At 43.2% G+C, this 20832-nt stretch overlaps 1 protein-coding gene across 1 annotated transcript in view; it reads right to left on the bottom strand.

Moving 5' to 3' along the window:
- The window catches only part of GTF2F2 (general transcription factor IIF subunit 2), a 151095-nt gene extending 134641 nt beyond the window's left edge, over nucleotides 1–16454 (bottom strand). The window contains exons 1-2 of the mRNA XM_022574878.3: nucleotides 16159–16454; nucleotides 1925–1998 (exon numbers count right to left, since the gene is read on the bottom strand). Of these exons, the coding sequence (XP_022430586.1) occupies nucleotides 1925–1998; nucleotides 16159–16224 (140 nt within the window). The 5' untranslated portion in view covers nucleotides 16225–16454. The remainder of the gene's footprint in view (nucleotides 1–1924; nucleotides 1999–16158) is intronic.
- Between the last annotated feature and the right edge of the window lie 4378 nt (nucleotides 16455–20832).

Here is a 20832-nt window from a genome sequence, read left to right as displayed (position 1 = left end):
CTGAATTTAAGCCGAGTTCTGCTATGAAACGTGTAGCTGTTTCTTAAGAAAAGAAGATGTTACTTCTCTCTACCTAACATTAGAACTTTGGATATAAAAGCATGCCCATTTCCAATAAATATCTTGTGAAAACAAAAGGAAGAATTAAAAGATCTGTCTGAAACAAATGCAAGTAAGATAAAGAACAAAAATATTGATATTTAGGGCATAAACCATGAAAGTATCAAAGCTTCTTACTTTAAAGACATGACATCATCCAAGAACACAGGATTGCTCCTCCAAAGAACAAAACCCAGAGGGTGTCCAAATAACATTTAGAAATGGAGAAGATGAGAAGGAGCCAGCAAGAGAGTGATGTCTCAGAAGTGAGGTGAAAAAAAAGGGTTTGAGGGTAGAAGTGATCAACTATGTCAAATTCTGTTGAAGGTCAACTGAGAAGAGCTGCTAGTTGACTCTTAGATTTAACAACGTGGATGTGGTAGGGGCTTCCCTGGTGACGGAGGGGTTAAGAATCCGCCTGCCAACGCAGGCGACATGGGTTTGAGCCCTGGTCTGGGAAGGTCCCACATGCCGCAGAGCAACTAAGCCTGTGTGCCACAACTACGGAGTCCGCGCTCTAGAGTCCAAGTGCCACAACTACTGAGCCCACGTGCCACAACTACTGAAGCCCGCGCGCCTAGAGCCCGTGCTCCACAGCAAGAGAAGCCAATGCAATGAGAAGCCTGCGCACCACAGCGAAGAGTAGCCCCTGCTCTCCGCAACTAGAGAAAGCCCGCGCACAGCAACGAAGACTCAACACAGCCAAAAATAAAATAAATTTTTTTAAAAACTTAAAAAAAAAATAGAAAAGAATGTGGATGTGGTAGATTGTAAAAAAAAAAAAAATTTTAGGACTACAAATTATTTGCCTCAAATCCCATCAAGAGGTAGAGTCTACTGCAAGTTACATTTACATTTGGCAAACATGATGCAAGCACAGCTTGCAAAGCACTTGTGTAGTGGGGCTTCCCTCTCTCTTGCTACTAGGAACTCTTTCACCACCATGTGAAGAAGCACGCTGGAGATGAAAAACACGTGGCAACTGCCCCAGCTGACAGCAAGCCAACCACCGGACACATAAATGAGGCCATTCTAGCCAGGAAGACCAGCCAGGTCAGCCTCAACCAGAACTGTCTAGAACGGCCCCATAGAATTATAAGCTAATAAAATGGTTTTGTTCTAAGCCACTAAACTTTGGGGTGGTTTGTTACGAAACAAAAACTCAGTGATAAAGAGGTGGATATTGGTGGTATACAAGAGCCATTTGAATGGAGTAGTGGGCATGGAAATCTGATCAGAGCTGGATTAAGACTGAATGGACAGTAAGAGGGGAACACAAGGCCTATGGCTGACACCAGCTGAGCTATGGAGGCTTCCTTTTCAAACAAGGTTATTTTCTCAACCAGGAAACAATACTCTTAGATTGTTTACTAGGTGTTCCCCACCCTCTTCCAAAGCCTCTATAAATAGGTATGGTGGCACAATGGCAAAATCCTTCTCCTGAAGTCCTTAACTTGGTGCATCCAGTTACGCCCAACTCAAGCATACCTCCTCAAAGATGCGGAGCGGACAGACGGATGAGGGAACTACATACTCTGCTACTTCACTGCCAATAGGCTTTACCAATAAATTTTACTTGATATTTTCACCTTTCATTAGAGGAATGTGTGTGTGTGTGTGTGTGTGTGTGTGTGTGTGTGTGTGTGTACACACGAATCCTTACAGGGCACCTAATAATCTCTTGACAAGCCTTGGCATGCTCATTACTTCTTATTTTTCAGGTAAATTCTCTGTTTGAAAAAGAACTCTAATTACATTTAAAAGCACTTGTACAAAAAAATTCAAAAAAGTTTTATAAAATGTCAAAAATTCATAAATAACTTACTTGGCAATCCGCAGTTTCCCAACTTCACCTCTTCCAGGGGCTTTAGTCCATTGCTGTGACAAATATTTAGGAACCTAAAACAAAATAAGACACTATTAGACTATGTTTTAGATGCTAACAAATCTTTTTAAACATAAAGTGATATATGGCTTCTATATATACTTTCTGTCTGTAATAATTGCTAATTAAGTAGCAAGCTCTCATTATATGTTTTGCACTAAAGAGGTACTAAGATATGTAAGAAATGATTTTAGCTCTCAAAGTGTTTAAAGTCAGTCGAGGTGATGACACAAAACTAAAACTGGCCATATAACTTAACAACAATGAAGTACTAACTTATGTTCCCAGATAAGTCCAATAAAAGTTCAGAGATGAGAAAGGCTACCAGAAGAGGCTTCTTGGAGGAGCATAACATTCTGACATGATATTATTATTATTATTAGTGTGTGTGTGTGTGTGTGTGTGTGTGTGTGTGTGGTACGCGGGCCTCTCACTGCTGTGGCCTCTCCTGTTGTGGAGCACAGGCTCCGGACGCGCAGGCTCAGCGGCCGTGGCTCACGGGCCCAGCCGCTCCGTGGCATGTGGGATCCTCACGGGCCGGGGCACGAACCCGCGTCCCCTGCATCGGCAGACAGACTCTCTACCACTGCGCCACCAGGGCGCCACCTGACATGATATTATTTAGAGACACTACTGAGCTTAAGATGATTCAAAAGTCATATTTTATATTTTTATATATTTTACATATATTTATTATGTATAAGATTATAACTGACCAATATGATGAAGGATCTGCTGAAATAAAAGAAATTATTCAATATAACAGCTAACAGTTATATAATAGTACTTTCCTGACACTTATATGCACTTTTTATACATTTATACCTCACGTCTCTACAGGGAACTTTTTAAAAAATTAATTAATTTTATTTTTGGCTGCGTTGGGTCTTCGTTGCTGCATGTGGGCTTTCTCTAGTTGCGGTGAGCGGGGGCTACTCTCCTTTGCAGTGTGCGGGCTTCTCATTACAGTGGCTTCTTGTTGCGGAGCACAGGCTCTAGGCGTGCTGGTTTCAGTAGTTGTGGCACGCAGGCTCAGCAGTTGTGGCTTGTGAGCTCTAGAGCACAGGCTCAGTCGTTGTGGCGCACAGGCTTAGCTGCTCCATGGCGTGTGGAATCTTCCCAAGCCAGGGCTCGAACCCGTGTCCCCTGCATTGGCAGGCGGATTCCTAACCACTGCACCACCAGGGAATATCCCCATTTTCCAGATTATGAATTTGGAGCACCCAGGGATTATAAAATTTAGCCAAGGGTATATAATTAGCAAATGAGGAGCCAGGATTCAAATCCAGGCAGTGTGGTTCCAGCATCTATGTTCTTAACTGTGTTGTGTCTGAAATTAGATATATGTAATCAGAAGGGTTTTAATTCTCAAAAAGATTAAGGGAATATACGCTGAATGTCTACTATGGACCTTAACTCATTTCTTCTAACAAGTAGTTTGAACTCGGGAATCAGTACATACTTTTAAGGTATGCTTCATACTTTATATGTACATGTAAAGTATGAAGCATAATGCCTCACACAAACAAGCACTCAGTGAGTGTCAGGTGTCATCATTATTTCCCACAGTAATCCTGGAATGACAACATGAACATGAATGTGTAACTGAGTCAGAGAGACCTTCCAAGGTTGGAAAGGAAAAAAAAAATTCTATCTAGCACAATTTCTTTTGCAAAAAGAACCACTTGACCGTTAGTCAAACAAATAGCAGTGCTCTGGATATAGTAAAAATTCAAGAATAAAAGAAGATCCTAATGGTATTTGTTCATTCTTTACACTGAAATGTACTGAACAACTACTGTGTCAGACAATATGCTAGAAAAGATGAAGGGGAAGGGAGCCAACAGTGTCAGGTACAGGGCTACACATGTTATACCCACTATGCCATTGAATCCTCCCAATCACCCTGCAAAATTGCTTCCGCTCTCCTCATTCTATAGATAAGAAAACCGAGGCTCAGGGGGTTGAAATAACATGGTTAGCTAGTATCAGCCACGAGAGGCCTCCAGATCGGTCAGGTGCTCTCTTTGTTATACAACTAAATAAGAGTATGTAAAAGATCCTAAAGGAAAAGGGGTTTTGAAGATTCCACATACTACACTGCACTCCACTTATTCATGCATGCTTAGAGGATTTGGCAAACTCCTTCTGCTAACTGTATCTACCTATTAGGTCTCCTTTGATTACCAACGAGAAGAAAACCCACTTAGGCATACAGAGGATTTATTGGCAAAAGTAACTAAAAATTCCAGAGGTAGTTTTAAAGTGGCTTGATTAAGGGCTCAAATGATGTAACCAGGCCTCTTTCACCATCTCTCATCTCTTCTCACCACACTGACTCACTTCTTTGACAGCCTTCCCCCTTGTGTAGCAAGATGGCTGAAAGCCGCTCCTGAAGAGCAAGAGTTCTCCTTCCCCAAATCCCCAGCAAAACTGTAATTGTCTCTCGCGGCTTTGACTAGGTCATGTGTCCTTCCTTGGGCCTATTATTGAACCCACAGATGAGATCCTTGCACTGTCAGCCTGAGTCAATGACACCTCTGGTGAGGGACAGTCAACCCCATTAGAATCACACAGACTGAAGAGGGAGCACTAAGTAAGTGCTGTTACAGTGTCAGAGCAAGAGGATACTGGTTAGTCAAAGAAGCAAATGTCAACATTACCTGTCAGAACTAAATACAAGATCTGAAACTGATCTGGACAAATACCATTACAACATCAAATAAAACCCTGAATCCTTGAACTATGTAAATTATTCCCTCATGGCCTCAATCTTGAAATACTGCCTAACAAGTGAGCCTTTGCTTCTTGCTTGTCTTCGATTTTTAGCCCCAGGGAACCTTCTTGTCAATTACTCTAACACAAAGAGAAAATTATGTTCTACAGATAGCAGCCTACTCTACCAAGAGATCACAAGCTGTATTCCCTAACAAAGTCTTTAGGGGATAGATGGTGGCTTTTCTTCATTATATTCCAAGTTACTGATTCAAATGAGCCCTACATTTACATACTGTAAAACTATCTCGTTATCAGTAACAGTACCCCTCTCCGCAAACTGTATTTCAAGGAACAATTCTGACCACCACCTCCTAACTTCCTGGCCCTTTCCTCAGTACTTCGACTCCAACAATTCTTCCATCCCTCAAATCATAGACTCTACATCTGTACACTGTCCCCTGACTGCTTATGTCCTCACGCCTCTCTTTAACGGAGCTACATTTCACAACCCATCATTATAACCATTCTCTTGCCCCTAACTCCCTCCATCATGCTGGCCTGGCAGAACCTAATCCTGATTAAAGCCAAGCTATACTACTACTTATTTTATTAATTTATCTATTTATTGTTTTATTTGATCGTGCTCTATTCTTCCTCTACACTTGCACCTGAGCAGCTGAAGAAAAACAATCATGCTCAACGGTCTCCCTTGAAATACACGGCTACTAACATCAAGTAAGCCCTTCAAGATGCCAGGCAATTTCTCGACCTCCCTGGTCAATTCTCACCTGCAGTGGGAAAGCCACTGCAGACAGGTCACATGTTCTCTTCACTCCTCAAATATGTAACACTTCTTCCTTCCTCTTCCACTGAGGAAAGACGAACAATCAAAAGGATACTTCCAAATCTACCACTTAGGACTTCCCTGGCAGTCCAGTGGATAAGTCTCCGAGATTCCACTGCAGGGGGCGCGGGTTCGACCCCACATGCCTTGAGAACTAAGATCCTGCATGCCATACCGCTTGGCCAAAAAATCAATCAGTCAGTCAATCAATCAATCTACCGCTTAGCCACAGGTGGGGCTTTTACTCTGCTTTCCCCTTTTAACAGGTGAACTATGTATGGCCAATCCCTCCAGGTGTGCACTGAATTTTTCCCTGTAGTCTAATCAAGGACATCTTTCTTTCAATTCTACCCTTTCCTCCACTCCCTTTACGTAATCATTCCCCCATTGCAGTAACAATGATGATGGTGAGAGCTAACACTCAGAGCGCTTACTAAATGTGGCAGAAGACTCTAAGATGGCCCCCAATGATCCCCACCTCCTGATATTCGCACCCTTGGGTAACTGCCTCTCCTTGGGTGAGAATAGGACCTGTGACTTCCTTCTGGTCAATGCAATATGGCAAAGGTGATGGATGGGATGTTACTTCTGTGATTAGGTTACATCAGATTGTGATCTCTGTCTTGCTTCGAAGCCCATGTGGCAGGAAACTAAGGGCAGGCTCCAGCCAACAGTCAACTAGGAATCTAGGCCCTCGGTCCCACAACCTTAGAGGAACTGAATTCTGCCAGCCACGGAACCTTGGAAACAATCTTTCCACAGGCACAGCTTCAGCTGAGAGTCCAGCCCTGGCTGACATCCGGACTGCATCCTGTGAGAGACTCTGAAGCAGAGGACCCAGGTAAGCCACACCAGAACTCCTGATCCACAGAAACTATGAAATAATAAATGCACACTATTTTAAGCTACTAAGCCTGTGGTGATAATGTTATATAGCAATAGATAACTAACACATTAAGTGACAAGCACTCTTTTAAATGTTTTAAATATATTAACCATTTAACTCTCACACAATCCTTTTATTGTCTCCATTTTACAAATGAGGAAGCTGAGGCACAGGGAGGTTAGCAAAGTAATTCATGATCACACACCTCGTAAGCACAGGCTCTAAAGTTCTTTCCAGCCACTGTCCCATCTCTCTGCCTCTCTACAGCAAAGCTCTTGGAAGAGCCGTCTCTGCTGGCTGCCTACAGTTCCTCCTCTGCCACTTGGTTCTGCTCTAAACAGGCTTCCCCGCTACTACTCTGCTGAAACTGGTTCCCATGGTTACAAAAGCTCGCCATATCGCCAAGCCAATGTTTAGTCCTTGTCTTGCAGACCTATCAACAATATTTGAGAACTTACTGTTTCCTCCTTCTTCAAACACTTTCTTTACTTGGCTTCACGTCACTCCAATCTCTCTGCATTTTCCTCCTACTTCTCTGGACTCTCCTTTTTTGGTCTCCACACATCTAGATTCTCATCTTCCTGACCTCTTAACCTCATAGGGCTCTGATTTCAGTCCTCAGACCTTTCCTCCTCTCTATCCACACTCAATCTTATGTAATCTCATCCACTCTCTTGACTTTAAATACCCTCTGTATATTGACAGCTCCCAAATTTATAGCTCTCCCCTCCAAATCCCAACTTATATATCCAACTGCCTACTCAAACTCTCCATCTGAATATTCACTAGACATTTCAAACTCAAAATATCCACACCAGAACTCTTATTTCTCCCTCATAAACCTGTTCCTCCTGCAATTTTCCTATCTCAGTAAAAGTCGACTCCGTACTTCCAGGCACTCAGTCTGAAAGTGGAGTTACCCTGAATAGCTCCTTTTTTCTCACATTCCACATCCAATTAACTAACATAGCCTGTCAGCAACACCTTCAAATTACATCCGGACTCCATGTCCTTCTCACCAATTCCAGGGTTACCAGCCTAATCCAAGTCACCATCATCTCTTGTAACAGCCATCTCTTACTGTAATAGCCTCCTGATTCCCTTGCTTCCACTCTTGTCCATGCACACTTTAGTCTCAGTACAGCAGCCAGAGTGACCATATTAAAACCAAAGTCACATGATCCTGTCCTGCTCAAAGCCTTTCAATTTATTTAACAGACATCTACATAGTGCTTAACATGTGCCAGGTACTTTTCTAAGCACTTTAGAATTTTACTTCACTTAATCCTCATAACAACTCTATTATTATTCCATTTTGCAGATGAAGAAACTAAGGCACCAAAAAGTTATCATTTGTCCAAAGTCTCACAATTACTAGCGGTGGGAAGCCAGGATTCTAACCTAGGCAGTCTAGCTCCACAGTCAGCATGCCAAGCTGCCTCTCTATGGCTACTCGCTTCCCATGTCACTCATTGTAAAAATCCTCTATAATGTCTTAGATGATTCAGCCCTCTGCAATCCATGGCCTCATGGATCTATGGATTCATGACCCTCCTACTGCCTTCACTCACTTGACTCTAATCACACAGATTTGTGAACATTCCCAACACCGTCCCATCCGAGGGCCTTTGACTCGTTGTTACTTCTGTCCGGAATGCTCTTCCTCCAGATATCTGAAGGGCATCCCCATAACTTCCTTCAGGTCTCTGCTCAAGGACCACCTAATCAGTGAGGCCCTTCCCCACGCCATTAAAATAGCATCCCCAGCTACCTTCTACACCTTTTACCCTGATTTGTTTTTCTTCAGAGCACTTATCACCTGCTATATACATGTCTGTTTATTGTCCATTCTCCCTCTCCATTAGAATGCAATCTGCACGAGGTAGATATTTTGTGTGTTTTGTTTACTGCCACATCCCTAGCATCTAGAATAGCCTGGCACACAGTAGGAACAGAGTTATTATTTTAATGACTGGATATTGTTGAAGAAATGTTAGTGTAATGAAAATGATGGTGTTATTAGGATAAATCCAGGACACAGAATTTAATTTTAATAACTCTCACTGCATTCTCAAAGGGAAACCTTATTTCAGAGATTTACCTTAAAATAAGGGGGAAGAGAGGAAAACACCAATAGTAGAGTGGAGCATTTTCCAACCTGCCACTGTCCCCTCATTGCTGGTTCCCTGAAATGTTATTAAGATAAAGGGAAGACAAGAATGTTCTGGAGCTCTTGAGGCTTTCCTGGTGGTGCAGTGGTTAAGAATTCGCCTGCCAACGCAGGGGACATGGGTTCGATCCCTGGTCCAGGAAGATCCCACATGCCACGGAGCAACTAAGCCCGTGCGCCACAACTACTGAGCCTGTGCTCTAGAGCCCATGAGCCACAACTATTGAGCCCGCATGCCACAACTACTGAGCCTGCACTCTAGAGCCTGTGAGCCACAACTACCGAAGCCCGTGTGCCTAGAGCCTGTGCTCCACAAGAGAAGCCACCGCAGTGAGAAGCCTGCGCACCACAACGAAGAGTAGCCCCCGCTCGCCACAACTAGAGAAAGCCTGTGTGCAGCAACGGAGACCCAACACAGCCAAAAATAAATTAATTAATTAATTTAAAAAAAAAAGAATGTTCTGGAGCTCTTGATGAGACCACTGTTCTTCAATACATTAACCAGGTCAGAAGATTCTATGATCAAACTGCTGGAGACTACAATTTAGGCCACCAAACAACAAGACAATAGTTCTAAGTGAAGTAAGTATATATCATACACTAAAACAAATTTAAGAATCAAATCCAGTACAATAATTGTATCTAATACAAGCAATTGCCAACTAAAACAAAGATTACGTCCCAGAAGTTGATAAAAACAAGTTTGGAACTCATACTGCATTGTCATCATTGTTATAATAAAACTGTAAGTTCCCATGGAACTTCCCTGGTGGTCCAGTGGTTAAGACTCTGCGCTTCCAACTGCAGGGGGCACGGGTTCAGTCCCTGGTCGGGGAACTAAGATCTGGCATGCTGCGTGCAATGTGGCCAAAAAAAAAAAGAAAAAAGTAAGTTCCCAGGTAAGCCTACCAGTTTATTTAATTCAAAAGGTTGCCAAAATACTATACCCTTGTAATGAAAAACAGAATACAATGAGGATACTATGTCAATCATATATAACTTTCTACACCAAGAGCTTACGGAAATGGGCTTCCCAGAAGTCCCAGCCCATTAGGTTGTGAAAAAAGAGGTAGAAGGAAAAGGAAAAATAACGGTATATATGGTTCCAAGGCTCCAAAATACTTTTTTTGGACAGTTGATATTTTTATTTTTATTTTTATTTTATTTTTAAGATTTAATTTTATTTATTTTTGGCTGCGTTGGGTCTTCATTGCTGCACGCAGGCTTTCTCTAGTTGTGGCGAGCGGGGGCTACTCTCTGTTGCGGTGTACAGGCTTCTCTTGTTGCCCTAGGCTCATGGTCAGTAGTTGTGGCACACAGGCTCTAGAGCGCAGGCTCAGTAGTTGTGGTGTCCGGGCTTAGTTGCCCCGTGGCATGTGGGATCTTCCCAGACCAGGGATGGAACCCATGTCCCCTGCAGTGGTAGGCAGATTCTTATCCACTGCGCCTCCAGGGAAGCCCCTGGACAGCTGTTATTTTTAATTAAAACATTATATTTTATTTTTAAGGTGTACAACATGATGATTTGATATATGCAGTGAAACGATTACGCTAGTCAAGCTAATTAACATATCGTCTCCTCACATAATTACCTTTGTTTCTGGATGAGAACACCTGAATTCTATTCTTAGTAAATTTCCACAAAACACTCTTGTCAACATGTCACTTGTGAGATATCTGTGTTGTTTCCACTGTCTACACATTCATTAAAGAAAATGCGATGGAGACAAGATAACGGGTACAGGGATGTTTTCTCAGATTTCCCAAGACCAGAAAATGACTCACTTAAGCATTATTTCCTCAGGGAAACTCCCTTGACCTCCCAGACTAAGTCAAGTTCCTTTGCTATTCACACTCACACAACAGTACTCCTTGCTTCAGGGCCCTCATCTGTCTGGAACTGCCTTCATTAGGACTTGACTGATGTCTCTCTCCAGCACAGACTACAGATCCGGGTTTACAGAGCCCAGGCCTGTCTGTTCTTGCTCACCATAACACACTCAGAGCCCAGAACAATGAGTGGCGATCACTGAAAGCTTGTTGGATGAATCAATCCGCTCGCTCAAGCTACAGGTCAATTTTAAGGTCAACAGTGCCTTTGAATCCAAGGTGCTAAGGGGATATATACAGTAGTTACTCCCCTAAGCTTGTTTGCCAACTTTGCGTCATCAAATATCTAGTTCCCCAACTACTAGTCTCCAAAGCCCTGTTTCTCCCAGAGTATTGGACACTGTATTAGACAGTGATGTGACACCCTTTTCCTCGTTTAGGATTGAAGGCCTCATTCCCCTAGCTGCTGGGAGTGACCACAGAGAGCCCTCAGCTGTTAGCTCTCTGTGGAATTGCCTCCACTGAAGACAGGCCCTTTGGCCACGATCGCCCACTGTTCCTGGGGCAAACCACCCTGTGCCCAATCCTGCATAAGTCCTTTTCCTTCCACAGGTGATGATCCCAGGAGCACTCCATAACAAACCTCTGCATGCTAACCTTCTCCTCAGAACCAGCTTCCCTGGGAACCCAACCTATGACAGGCAGCTTCTACTCACACGTTTACTTGAAGGTCAACATATGGAGCTGACAAGACCCAAGGCCATAAAAACAGTCCCAGGGCTTCCCTGGTGGCGCCGTGGTTGAGAGTCCACCTGCCGATGCAGGGGACATGGGTTCGTGCCCCGGCCCGGGAGGATCCCACGTGCCGCGGAGCGCCTGGGCCCGTGAGCCATGGCTGCTGAGCCTGCGTGTCCGGAGCCTGTGCTCCGCAGCAGGAGGGGCCACCACAGTGAGAGGCCCGCGTACCGTAAAAAAAACAAAAAACAAAACAAAAAAAACACAAAGTCCCCCACCTCACCTCTGGTCTCCAGGGAGATGATTCGTTAAAGGGAACCAAGGGGAAAAAAAGACATTTCCTATTCCTGGCATAAGCTTTGTAGCCAAACAGACCTAAATTTGAATTACTGTTCCATGCTTGGGCAAGATAATTAACCTCCTAAGCCTCAATTTTATCATCTGAAAAATATAATTAGTACCTACTTCACAGGTTTGCTGTGTAAAATACTTGGTACATTATAAATATAAGTTCCTTTTTCTCCTGCAAGACTTCGGGGTATCACCCATTCTGGTTTCATCTCTCCCTGGTACATAGCTTTCTCTCTGGCTGCCAATGTCCAACTGTTTAACTGTCTGTGAAAAAATAAAAGTTGAGCTTGGTGGCATCTGAGTTGTTGAATGGAGGACCCAATATTCACAGGGGATGGTGTCCATCTCTCTTGTCCTGATCCTCTCCTCCAACAAGTATCAATCAAAATGCCTATAAGAGGAAGGCTGATGGGGCTTGAAACACACCTTTTTGCTGGCTAGGGAGCTGTTGGTTGGACCCATTGCAGCGCTTGTCAATACCTCCACCTGTCCATTTCCCTCACAAGATAGCATTTCTTATAATTCAAGCTCCAGTATGATATTCATTACTTACAAAAACCCCACCACTCCTAAAAACCCTGCCAACTTTATCTCCCCCTCTTCCCCATCAGGTACCCTACCCTCCTGCCAATCATAACTAGATGATTTTTTTCCAGAAGTCTAAATATTGGAAGCTGGGCTTCCCTGGTGGCGCAGTGGTTGAGAATCCACCTGCCAATGCAGGGGACACGGGTTCGAGCCCTGGTCCGGGAAGATCCCACATGCCGTGGAGGAACAAAGCCCGTGCGCCACAACTACTGAGCCTGTGCTCTAGAGCCAATGAGCCACAACTACTGAAGCCCGCGTGCCTAGAGCCCGTGCTCCACAACAAGAGAAAACACCACAATGAGAAGCCCTCGCCCCGCAACGAAGAGTAGCCCTCACTTGCCGCAACTAGAGAAAAGCCTGCGTGCGGCAACGAAGACCCAATGCAGACCAAAATAAATAAATAAATGTTAAATAAATATTGGAAGCCAAACAAAAGAACTATGCTAAAATTTTTGTAAATATCATTTTTAGATCCTGATTTCGCACCGGGTGTGCAGTAGTAGTATGACCAGCTGGCAACCTAACAGTGGCGTAGACTAAGCAACAGAAATAGGGCAATGCAAACTACAAGGGACTAGCTCCCTGACCAGGTAAAAACTGCGGCTGTTTATGGTTCTTAGCAGGTGGCATCTATTGTGAAGTTAAATCCAATCATGTCTATTATCTATCAAAACTTATTTAGATCATCATTCTCTTGTAGATTTAAGATATTCAAAACTCCAGAAATGGCATTTCATTAGGCCAGAACAGTTACAGGTAGTGGATATTCTGGTACACAATCTTCCACTATATTTGCCTTTTCCTGAACACACTCACCAGCCCTGCTGGGAAGTCTTTTCTAACTAATCAACTCCATAGGCTCTTCTTAAATGTCACCTTCCCCAAAGTCTTCCCTGTTCCCACCTGACAACTTTTTTCCTACTTAAAACTCTCAGAGGGCTTCCCTGGTGGCGCAGTGGTTGGGAGTCCGCCTGCCGATGCAGGGGACGCGGGTTCGTGCCCCGGTCCGGGAAGATCCCACGTGCCGTGGAGCGGCTGGGCCCGTGAGCCATGGCCGCTGAGCCTGTGCATCCGGAGCCTGTGCTCCGCAACGGGAGAGGCCACAACAGTGAGAGGCCCGCGTACCCGTACCGCAAAAAAAAAACCTCTCAGAGATCTTGTATGTATAACCCTTACTTGTATTTACCCTTTTCTATACCTGTCTAGTGATGGAATTAATAAAATATGAACAAAATGGCCCATGAACTTGCAACACTCTAGGAAGAAACTCATGTATTCTACAACAAATGATCCTCAAAGATCAGAACTCAAGGCGTTATTTATAAGAAATATTAACGTGTACTGAAAAGATTTAAAGTCGTATGTAGTTCTATTCACAAATTCTAATTGGGTAAGAATGAAAACAAACTCTATAAACAACATATTATATTTTAATATCACACAAAGCAAAGTGAAAATGAAATTAACCATTACAACTTGAAGTTCTCATATAATTTATTCCTATAATTCAGAGATAAAAATCCAAATATGCTTAGGACAGGGGCATGAAAATCATACTGGATGCTAATCCCAGTGCAAATGAAACAAATTCAAACTATCTGACAGGTGTGCAAATCAAACCTCATTGCCTACTAGCATTCCTTTAACTAAAGCAGAAATAAAAGTTGTCAAACAAAGAGGGAACATGAATGGATTTTAGAACAGAAAGTATTTGATAGCAATTCTCATCCTCTTTAAGAGATAAGGTTGTCAGAGGACAAGAACTGGCAAAAAAAAAAAAGTCCTTTCACACTCTGGAAAGATGTAGTATTTGCAAGCCTGTTACTTTTCTTTGATACATAAGGTTAGAAAAAGAAGAAATACTACAGGCCAAATTGATGTAAGGAAACAATGATACAGCAAACAATAAATAATTGAAACATTATAACCTCCTTTATAAAACAGAACAAATCATTAGTCTGAGGTAAGTTTTTAAAGTGATAAAATGTATTCAAATGGCCATATATGAAAGAACACTAAAATTTCTTAACTTTAGATTCATTGCTTTCTTTCACATCCTCATTTAGTCAGTCACCACATCCTGACAACTTTTGCTGAGAAAGTTTCCCTAACTCCTCAGAATTCAAACGCCTATGATCCTGTGATAATTTTCTAATTTTGACTCTAATTTTGTTATCTTCCCCTCAAGTTTTTTTTTCCCCCTAAAAGAATCATTTGCATCCCTGCCTTACTCAAAAACCTCCAAAAGTTTCCTCACTTCTTGTAGACTAAAGTTAAAACATCCCCATTTCACAATGTGACAGTATCAGTATACAGTCCCAAGCCTCTACTCGAGGCATAATAATCTCCTCTCTGATTTCCAGGATACAGCATGTTACTGTGCATTTTCACTCCTGCATTTCAGTTCCACTCTCCATGGTATACTACGGAGATACTATGGGTGGCCTCTGTCCACCCATCCAAATCTCTCTGTAAGGCAAACAACATTTCTTGAGCATCTACTGTGCTCCAAGCACAAACACATCATCTCAAGCATCACCATCTTTTCAAGCTCTTTCAGTCTGTAAAGGAGCTCTCCTCCCTAATGATTCCCCTCCATTTAGCATGCAGGAGGAGAGAGATGTTGCTGCACACAGGCTTTCTCTAGTTGCGGTGAGCGGGGGCTACTCTTCGTTGCGGTGCGCGGGCTTCTCAATGCGGTGGTTTCTCTTGTTGCGGAGCGTGGGCTCTAGGCGCGCGGGCTTCAGCAGTTGTGGCTCGCGGGCCCTAGAGCGCAGGCTCAGTAGTTGTGGCGCATGCAGGGGGCTTAGCTGCTCCGTGGCATGTGGGATCTTCCCAAACCAGGGTTCAAACCCGTGTCCCCTGCATTGGCAGGCGGATTCTTAACCAGTGCGCCACCAGGGGAGTCTCTACTCCACTATTTAAATCACACTGATAACGCTGTGATAAGTCAAATGAGTACCAGAGACTAAGGCTAGCAATGAAGGATAAGAGTTCATTCATTCATTCATCACATATCTGAGCTATTACCATGTGCCAAACACAGTTCGGGGTGTGACAGGCAAGAAGCCTAGTCTCGAGAAATGTGACTGTGCGTGTGCTGGGGAAAAGGAGGTAACCAACAGTGAACACAGAATCACTTTGGACTCTGACAAGTGCTTTGAAGAATATAATACAGGTTCGACTGGCTAGCGAATAAGCATAAGAGAGCTACTTCAGAGAGGCAGACAGGACGGGCCTCTCAGATTTAACTGATGAAAACTCAGCCATGTGATATAAGTTTTTAAAAATCTAACAAACCAAGGTCCCTACATTTTACTTGAGTTTCGGGTACTGTCACAATCACATTTTGAACATTACATATGTCTTATAAAACCCTCCTAAAAGACAACACTCCCCAATATGTTAAAGTAAAGCACAAATACTGTGCTCACTAAGGGCTAATCAAGATTGCTGTCTTTACAAAACAAAACAAAAGGAAAGACATTTGCTGACAGTTTCACGACACCAGGTCATGCTCTAAAAGAACACTCCAGCCCACGGCCTCTCCTTTCCTGAGTTCAGAGCTCTCAGCTCTCCTGAGAACTGCTTAAGAACCAACAACCTAAAAGAACACTTTAAGGGTATGCAGAGACCAGTTCTACTTTCTGGCTAAGAAAATTCTAACAGGAAGCAGACACTCAACTTCCTTATACAGACTGATAACTAAAATCAGTTTCACCAAGAGAAGATGCAGAAATTTTTCAGCTTGGGGTTAAATGCACCGCTCACATTGGGGGACACCAAGACAGGGCCCCAGAAAAACCAGGTCGTGGGGAAAGGGGATCCATGCCAGGCAGGCTCGGGCTCTTAATTGGCTGAAAAACACTGGGCGTCCCTTAACTAATCTTCTCGTCTGCAAACGAGCATAACAATGAGTCCTGCCTCTCAAGTTAACTGAAGCTCTAATGAGAAGGCCATAAAGAACTTTAAAAGGCGCACGGGGTGGGACAGTCTCAAGTCACTGAAACTACTTTAAGGAGGAGCGCAAGCGGGAGCCGCGCAAACCTTACCTTGACCAGCCACACTCCGGTGTTCTGCTTGGCGCCTGTCAGATCGAGTTCCCCGCGCTCGGCCATGGGTCTGTCGCCGGCGGAGGCGTGCGGGCCAGAGCAGCGGCCCCGGAAGCTGGGGGACTGCGGAGCGAGGGACCGGAGCACAGCGCGAGCCGGAGCCGGAGGCTGACTGTGAATAGCCGGGGTTCACCTGCTGGGACTCTGGGATCCCGGGAAAAGAGGAACACGCCGCCGGGAGCCGGGAACTGCGCCTGCGCGCTGCTACCGTCAGTACGGCGCACTGCTGCAGACAAACTTCCTGAGCAGGCAACTTCTTGAGTGGGTGTGGCTACTGCCGTGGGCTGTGCCCGAGTGATTAGAGCATAAGGTGGGATGGGCCAAAACGTCAGCAATACTTTCAAAGACTAGGTCAGCGTAACTGAAGAAAGAAGGTGTCAAAACAGAAAAATGGGCTTCAAAGAGACAAAGGCTGTCAGTATCTGTCCAACCCTGGCCAAGGAGAGAGAGACAGCATTTGGAGGACAGGGTAGGAGTAATAAAGTGAATTAGCACAAGTGGTCTCAATTGAAAGGCACCCTGAGCACCTCCAATTAAACAAGCAGAGTACACCCCTTTAGACTCCAAAACCCGGAGCCCTGTAATTAGGTCAATGACAATAGACATGTAACAGACAAATCTGATTGTTAAACTTCCCTGCTTATAGAATTTCCTCTCTCTCTTCTTGCCTCTAGAATAAAATTCAATCCTCTCCACACAGGCCCTCTCAGTTTGATACCTGCCACTCAATGCACCACACATCCAACCACACCTAACCCATCAGACCTCCCTGAATACAGCAGAATGTTCCTCAATTATTTCAGAGCCTCTGCACACTGGATTCCCTTTACTCAGATGCCCTATTCTTCCCTTACCCTCATTCTCACCTCTGTCTTCTGATTGCCAGACTCCTACTTAGGTGTCAAGACTAATGGAAATGTCACTTCCTATGAGATCTTTTATCAACTCCCCCAGAGGAAGTTTCATTTTTCTTCACATCACAGTGTGCGATACTTAGCATGATGCATTATAATATACATGTTTACATGCTGCCTTTGCTTTCTAGACTATGAGCTCCTCCTAGGCAGAAATAGTGTTTTATTCATTTTTTATTCACAGCATCTGGCACAATGCTTGACACCCTGTCAGATTTCAATAGGCTTTGGCTGAATGAACATTTGCTGAAAGAGAAACAGACAGTAAGATATTGTAAGAATGGCAAGTAATGTATTGAATCCTGCATCAGAACCGTACACATAATTGAAGAAATTCCATGTCTGTGCAGCATAAGGCTAGAAAAAGCTGTCAGGTCACTGAGATCAGCTGGGAAAACTAACAGGAAAAATAGGAGACGAGGCATGCGTTAAAAAGGAAGATTGCATTCTTGTGTTACAGCTTGGGAAATGGCCTTAAAAGATATAAAGGACAAGTGGATAAAGAGAGCTGCTTTAAGCTTTGATCAAATAGAAGGAATAAATTAAAATATGAGACCATAAGAGAAGAGACTTAATGTAGTCTGGATGACCCTAGTAATGACCTTTAGAGTAAAGGATTAGAACCTTGGCCTTGATCTGTGGCTTATGGGAAGCCTAAAAATGTGTGTGTGTGTGTGTGTGTGTGTGTGTGTGTGTGTGTGTGTGTTTACAGGGATTGGGGGAGAACAAATAGCTAAAGAAGAAGAAATGCCTAAAGAAGAAAGGAAAAAGTGAATATTTTTAAATGATTATATAAGGAAGAAGAAGAAGAAAAAAACTTACTGAGCACCTCATCCTCCTACATTGCTGAATAAAGAACAGACTTCTTCTATCTGTCCTTTTCAAATTTCCTTCCAGCTTGAAGAGGATGCTTATGAGCTGTGAGAGGAAAGGAGGATGCGGGCTCCATGAAGCAGATTCACAGATTTACTTTGGAGACCAGCAGGGTAGCATATATTACAGCTAGATCCTTCACCCTCCTAAGGGCCTATTATATGCCAGACATCGATAATTTTGGCCCAATCCAGCTTTATGTTCTTTCCACCATGATCCCATGCCCTTAATATCCATTCCCACACAGGTTCTATGGATTTCTGCTGTGGTCAATTAGGCATACCCAGTACAGATATTTTAGGTATCTCTATTGCCCAATCATGCCAGAGACCATTAGTGTTCTCTTTACTACTTGAAATAGAGTCATCAGCATCTTTAAATCTAATTAGATTAGACAGCCAGTTCCAAAAACCCAGAACCAATTTAGGAAAACCTATCCTTAACACCATGTTCCTCTAGGATCACTCTCAGTACCAAATAAGTATTAGGCAGGGTTCTCCAGAGAAACACATGATAGATAGATAGATAGATAGATAGACAGATAGGCATTTACTGTATAGGAATTGGCTCACATGATTATGGAGGCTGAGAAGTCCTAAGATCTGCATTTGGCAAGCTGAAGACCAGAAGAGCCAAAGGTATGCTTCTAGTCTGAGTTCAAAGGCCTGAGAGGCAGGAGAGATGATGGTGTAAGTTCCAGTCCAAATCTGAAGGCAGGAGATGATTTAATGTCCCAGCTTGAAGACAGGCAGAGAGAGTGCATTCTCCCTTACTGAACCTTTTTTTCTACTTTGGCCTTCAACTGATTGGGTGAAGCTCACCCATATTGGGGAGGACAATCTGCTTTACTCACTCTACTGATTCAAACGTTAATTCATCCAGAAATACCCTCACAGACACACCCACAATAACATTGGACCAAATATCTGGACAAACTGAGGCCCAGTCAGGTTGGCACATAAAATTAACCATCACAGACAGATACAGAGGTCACCACACAAAAAGGAAACTCACAAATTCTTTACTCTCCCAGATGATTGAATAGTCAAGTTTTTTTTTAATGGAAAATGTCAGTACCTTATCTTATTATTATTAATGTAAGTATGTGATGCCAAAGAAATGAAGGTAATTTTACAAACTCAGAATTTTGGCAAATACAAGAAATTTCCATTTTATTACAGTTTTATACCACATTAGTTCAAATGCATTTCTCTACAGTTCCTTCAACAGAGCTCCTCTGGAATTATTTCAGTCATCCTTAACATGTGACTTTACCAAAGACTTTGAATGTAAAATAAACGTATAAAATTTCAAATTAGTAACTTTTAATTATGAATGGGATAAGAAATAAAGTCATCAGATGATGGCCGGGGATATTAATTTCCAACAAGACACTTTGTTGAAATGTTTTTTCTGATACCCCAGATATAAATGAAAACCTTCAAAAAAAAAAAGGGCAGAACCAAAGTACAATAAAGAAGCCTCCGCAGCTTAAGCCTCCCATAGTCCTAAACCTCTAGGCCTGTGAGCTACGGCCGCTGAGCCTGCGTGTCCCGAGCCTGTGCTCCGCAACGGGAGAGGCCACAACAGTGAGAGGCCTGCGTACCGCAAAAAAAAACCAAAAAATTACAAATGAATGTGGCAATGTGGTCATTAATTAGATTTCCCCTATACTAGTGATGGTATAGATCGATAATTTTGCTTTGATATCACACCACGGCTATATGATCCCATCTGTAAATTCTCCCTGCCTCTCCCTTTGACCTCTCAGTTCTCTCTTTCACAGAATACCTGCCTTCCCCGGCAGAGTCCTTTCTTCCCCAGTCATCCACAAACAAAAAGAAATACTCCCTGAAATAGTTTCCATGTTGTTAGCACGAGCAAATTGTTGAGCATGAGCTGTGGAGTCATGGCTTCAAGTTATAGTATTGCTGCCTACTACCTTAATTATTTCTTCATCTCGGCACCTAATTCCTAGCTTATAAAATGGGATTATTATACCTACCTTGTAGAGTTCTGACATGATTAAATGTGAAAATAAATAAAAAAGACTTGGGCTTCCCTGGTGGCGCAGTGGTTGAGAGTCTGCCTGCCGATGCAGGGGACACGGGTTCGTGCCCCGGTCCGGGAAGATCCCACATGCTGCGGAGCGGCTGGGCCCGTGAGCCATGGCCGCTGAGCCTGCGCGTCCGGAGCCTGTGCTCTGCAACGGGAGAGGCCACAACAGTGAGAGAGGCCCGCGTACTGCAAAAAAAAAAAAAAAAAAAAAAAAAAAAGACTTAACACTACAATGTGAAAACTATGTGGTAACTGCATTAATTATATTGGGTCAAATAATTGAAAGGAAACACAAAAAATTTATTATAGGCAGTGGTGTGCTGGTACATGTTTAACAACTGGCTTTTTCTAACCCCCAGAAAAAGCCCTGGTTTGTAATGTTTGCCTGATTTTTCTTTTTGAGGATCCAGTTTATTTATTTATTAAAAAAAAAATTTTTTTTTTTGGCCACACCTCGTGGCTTAGTTCCCTGACCAGGGATCGAATCTGGGCCCCCTGCAGTAGAACCGCAGAGTCCTAACCACTGGACCTCCAGGGAAGTCCCTGTTTGCCTGATTTGCAGTGTGAAGTTGGATGAGATGCATATTAGCATGGCATCGTATAGTATTTTCACCCAATGGCTACATTAGATGGAAATAGAGCACATAGACAATCGTAAAATACAGTAAAATAATTGAGAAGTGATGAGTTTTTGGTTTTATTATCTTGGTGTTCAGTATAATTTATTTAATCATTAGTGTTCTGGAGAAAAGGGAGTAGCATGAGAACC

This window comes from Delphinapterus leucas, chromosome 18 (genome assembly GCF_059928025.1).
Source record: "Delphinapterus leucas isolate spDelLeu-1000000601 "Yukka" chromosome 18, BTC_Dleu_Yukka2, whole genome shotgun sequence".
Classification (NCBI taxonomy): domain Eukaryota; kingdom Metazoa; phylum Chordata; class Mammalia; order Artiodactyla; family Monodontidae; genus Delphinapterus; species Delphinapterus leucas.
The sequence above is the reverse complement of the archived record's forward strand: the minus strand, read 5'-3'. Positions and strand labels throughout refer to the sequence as shown.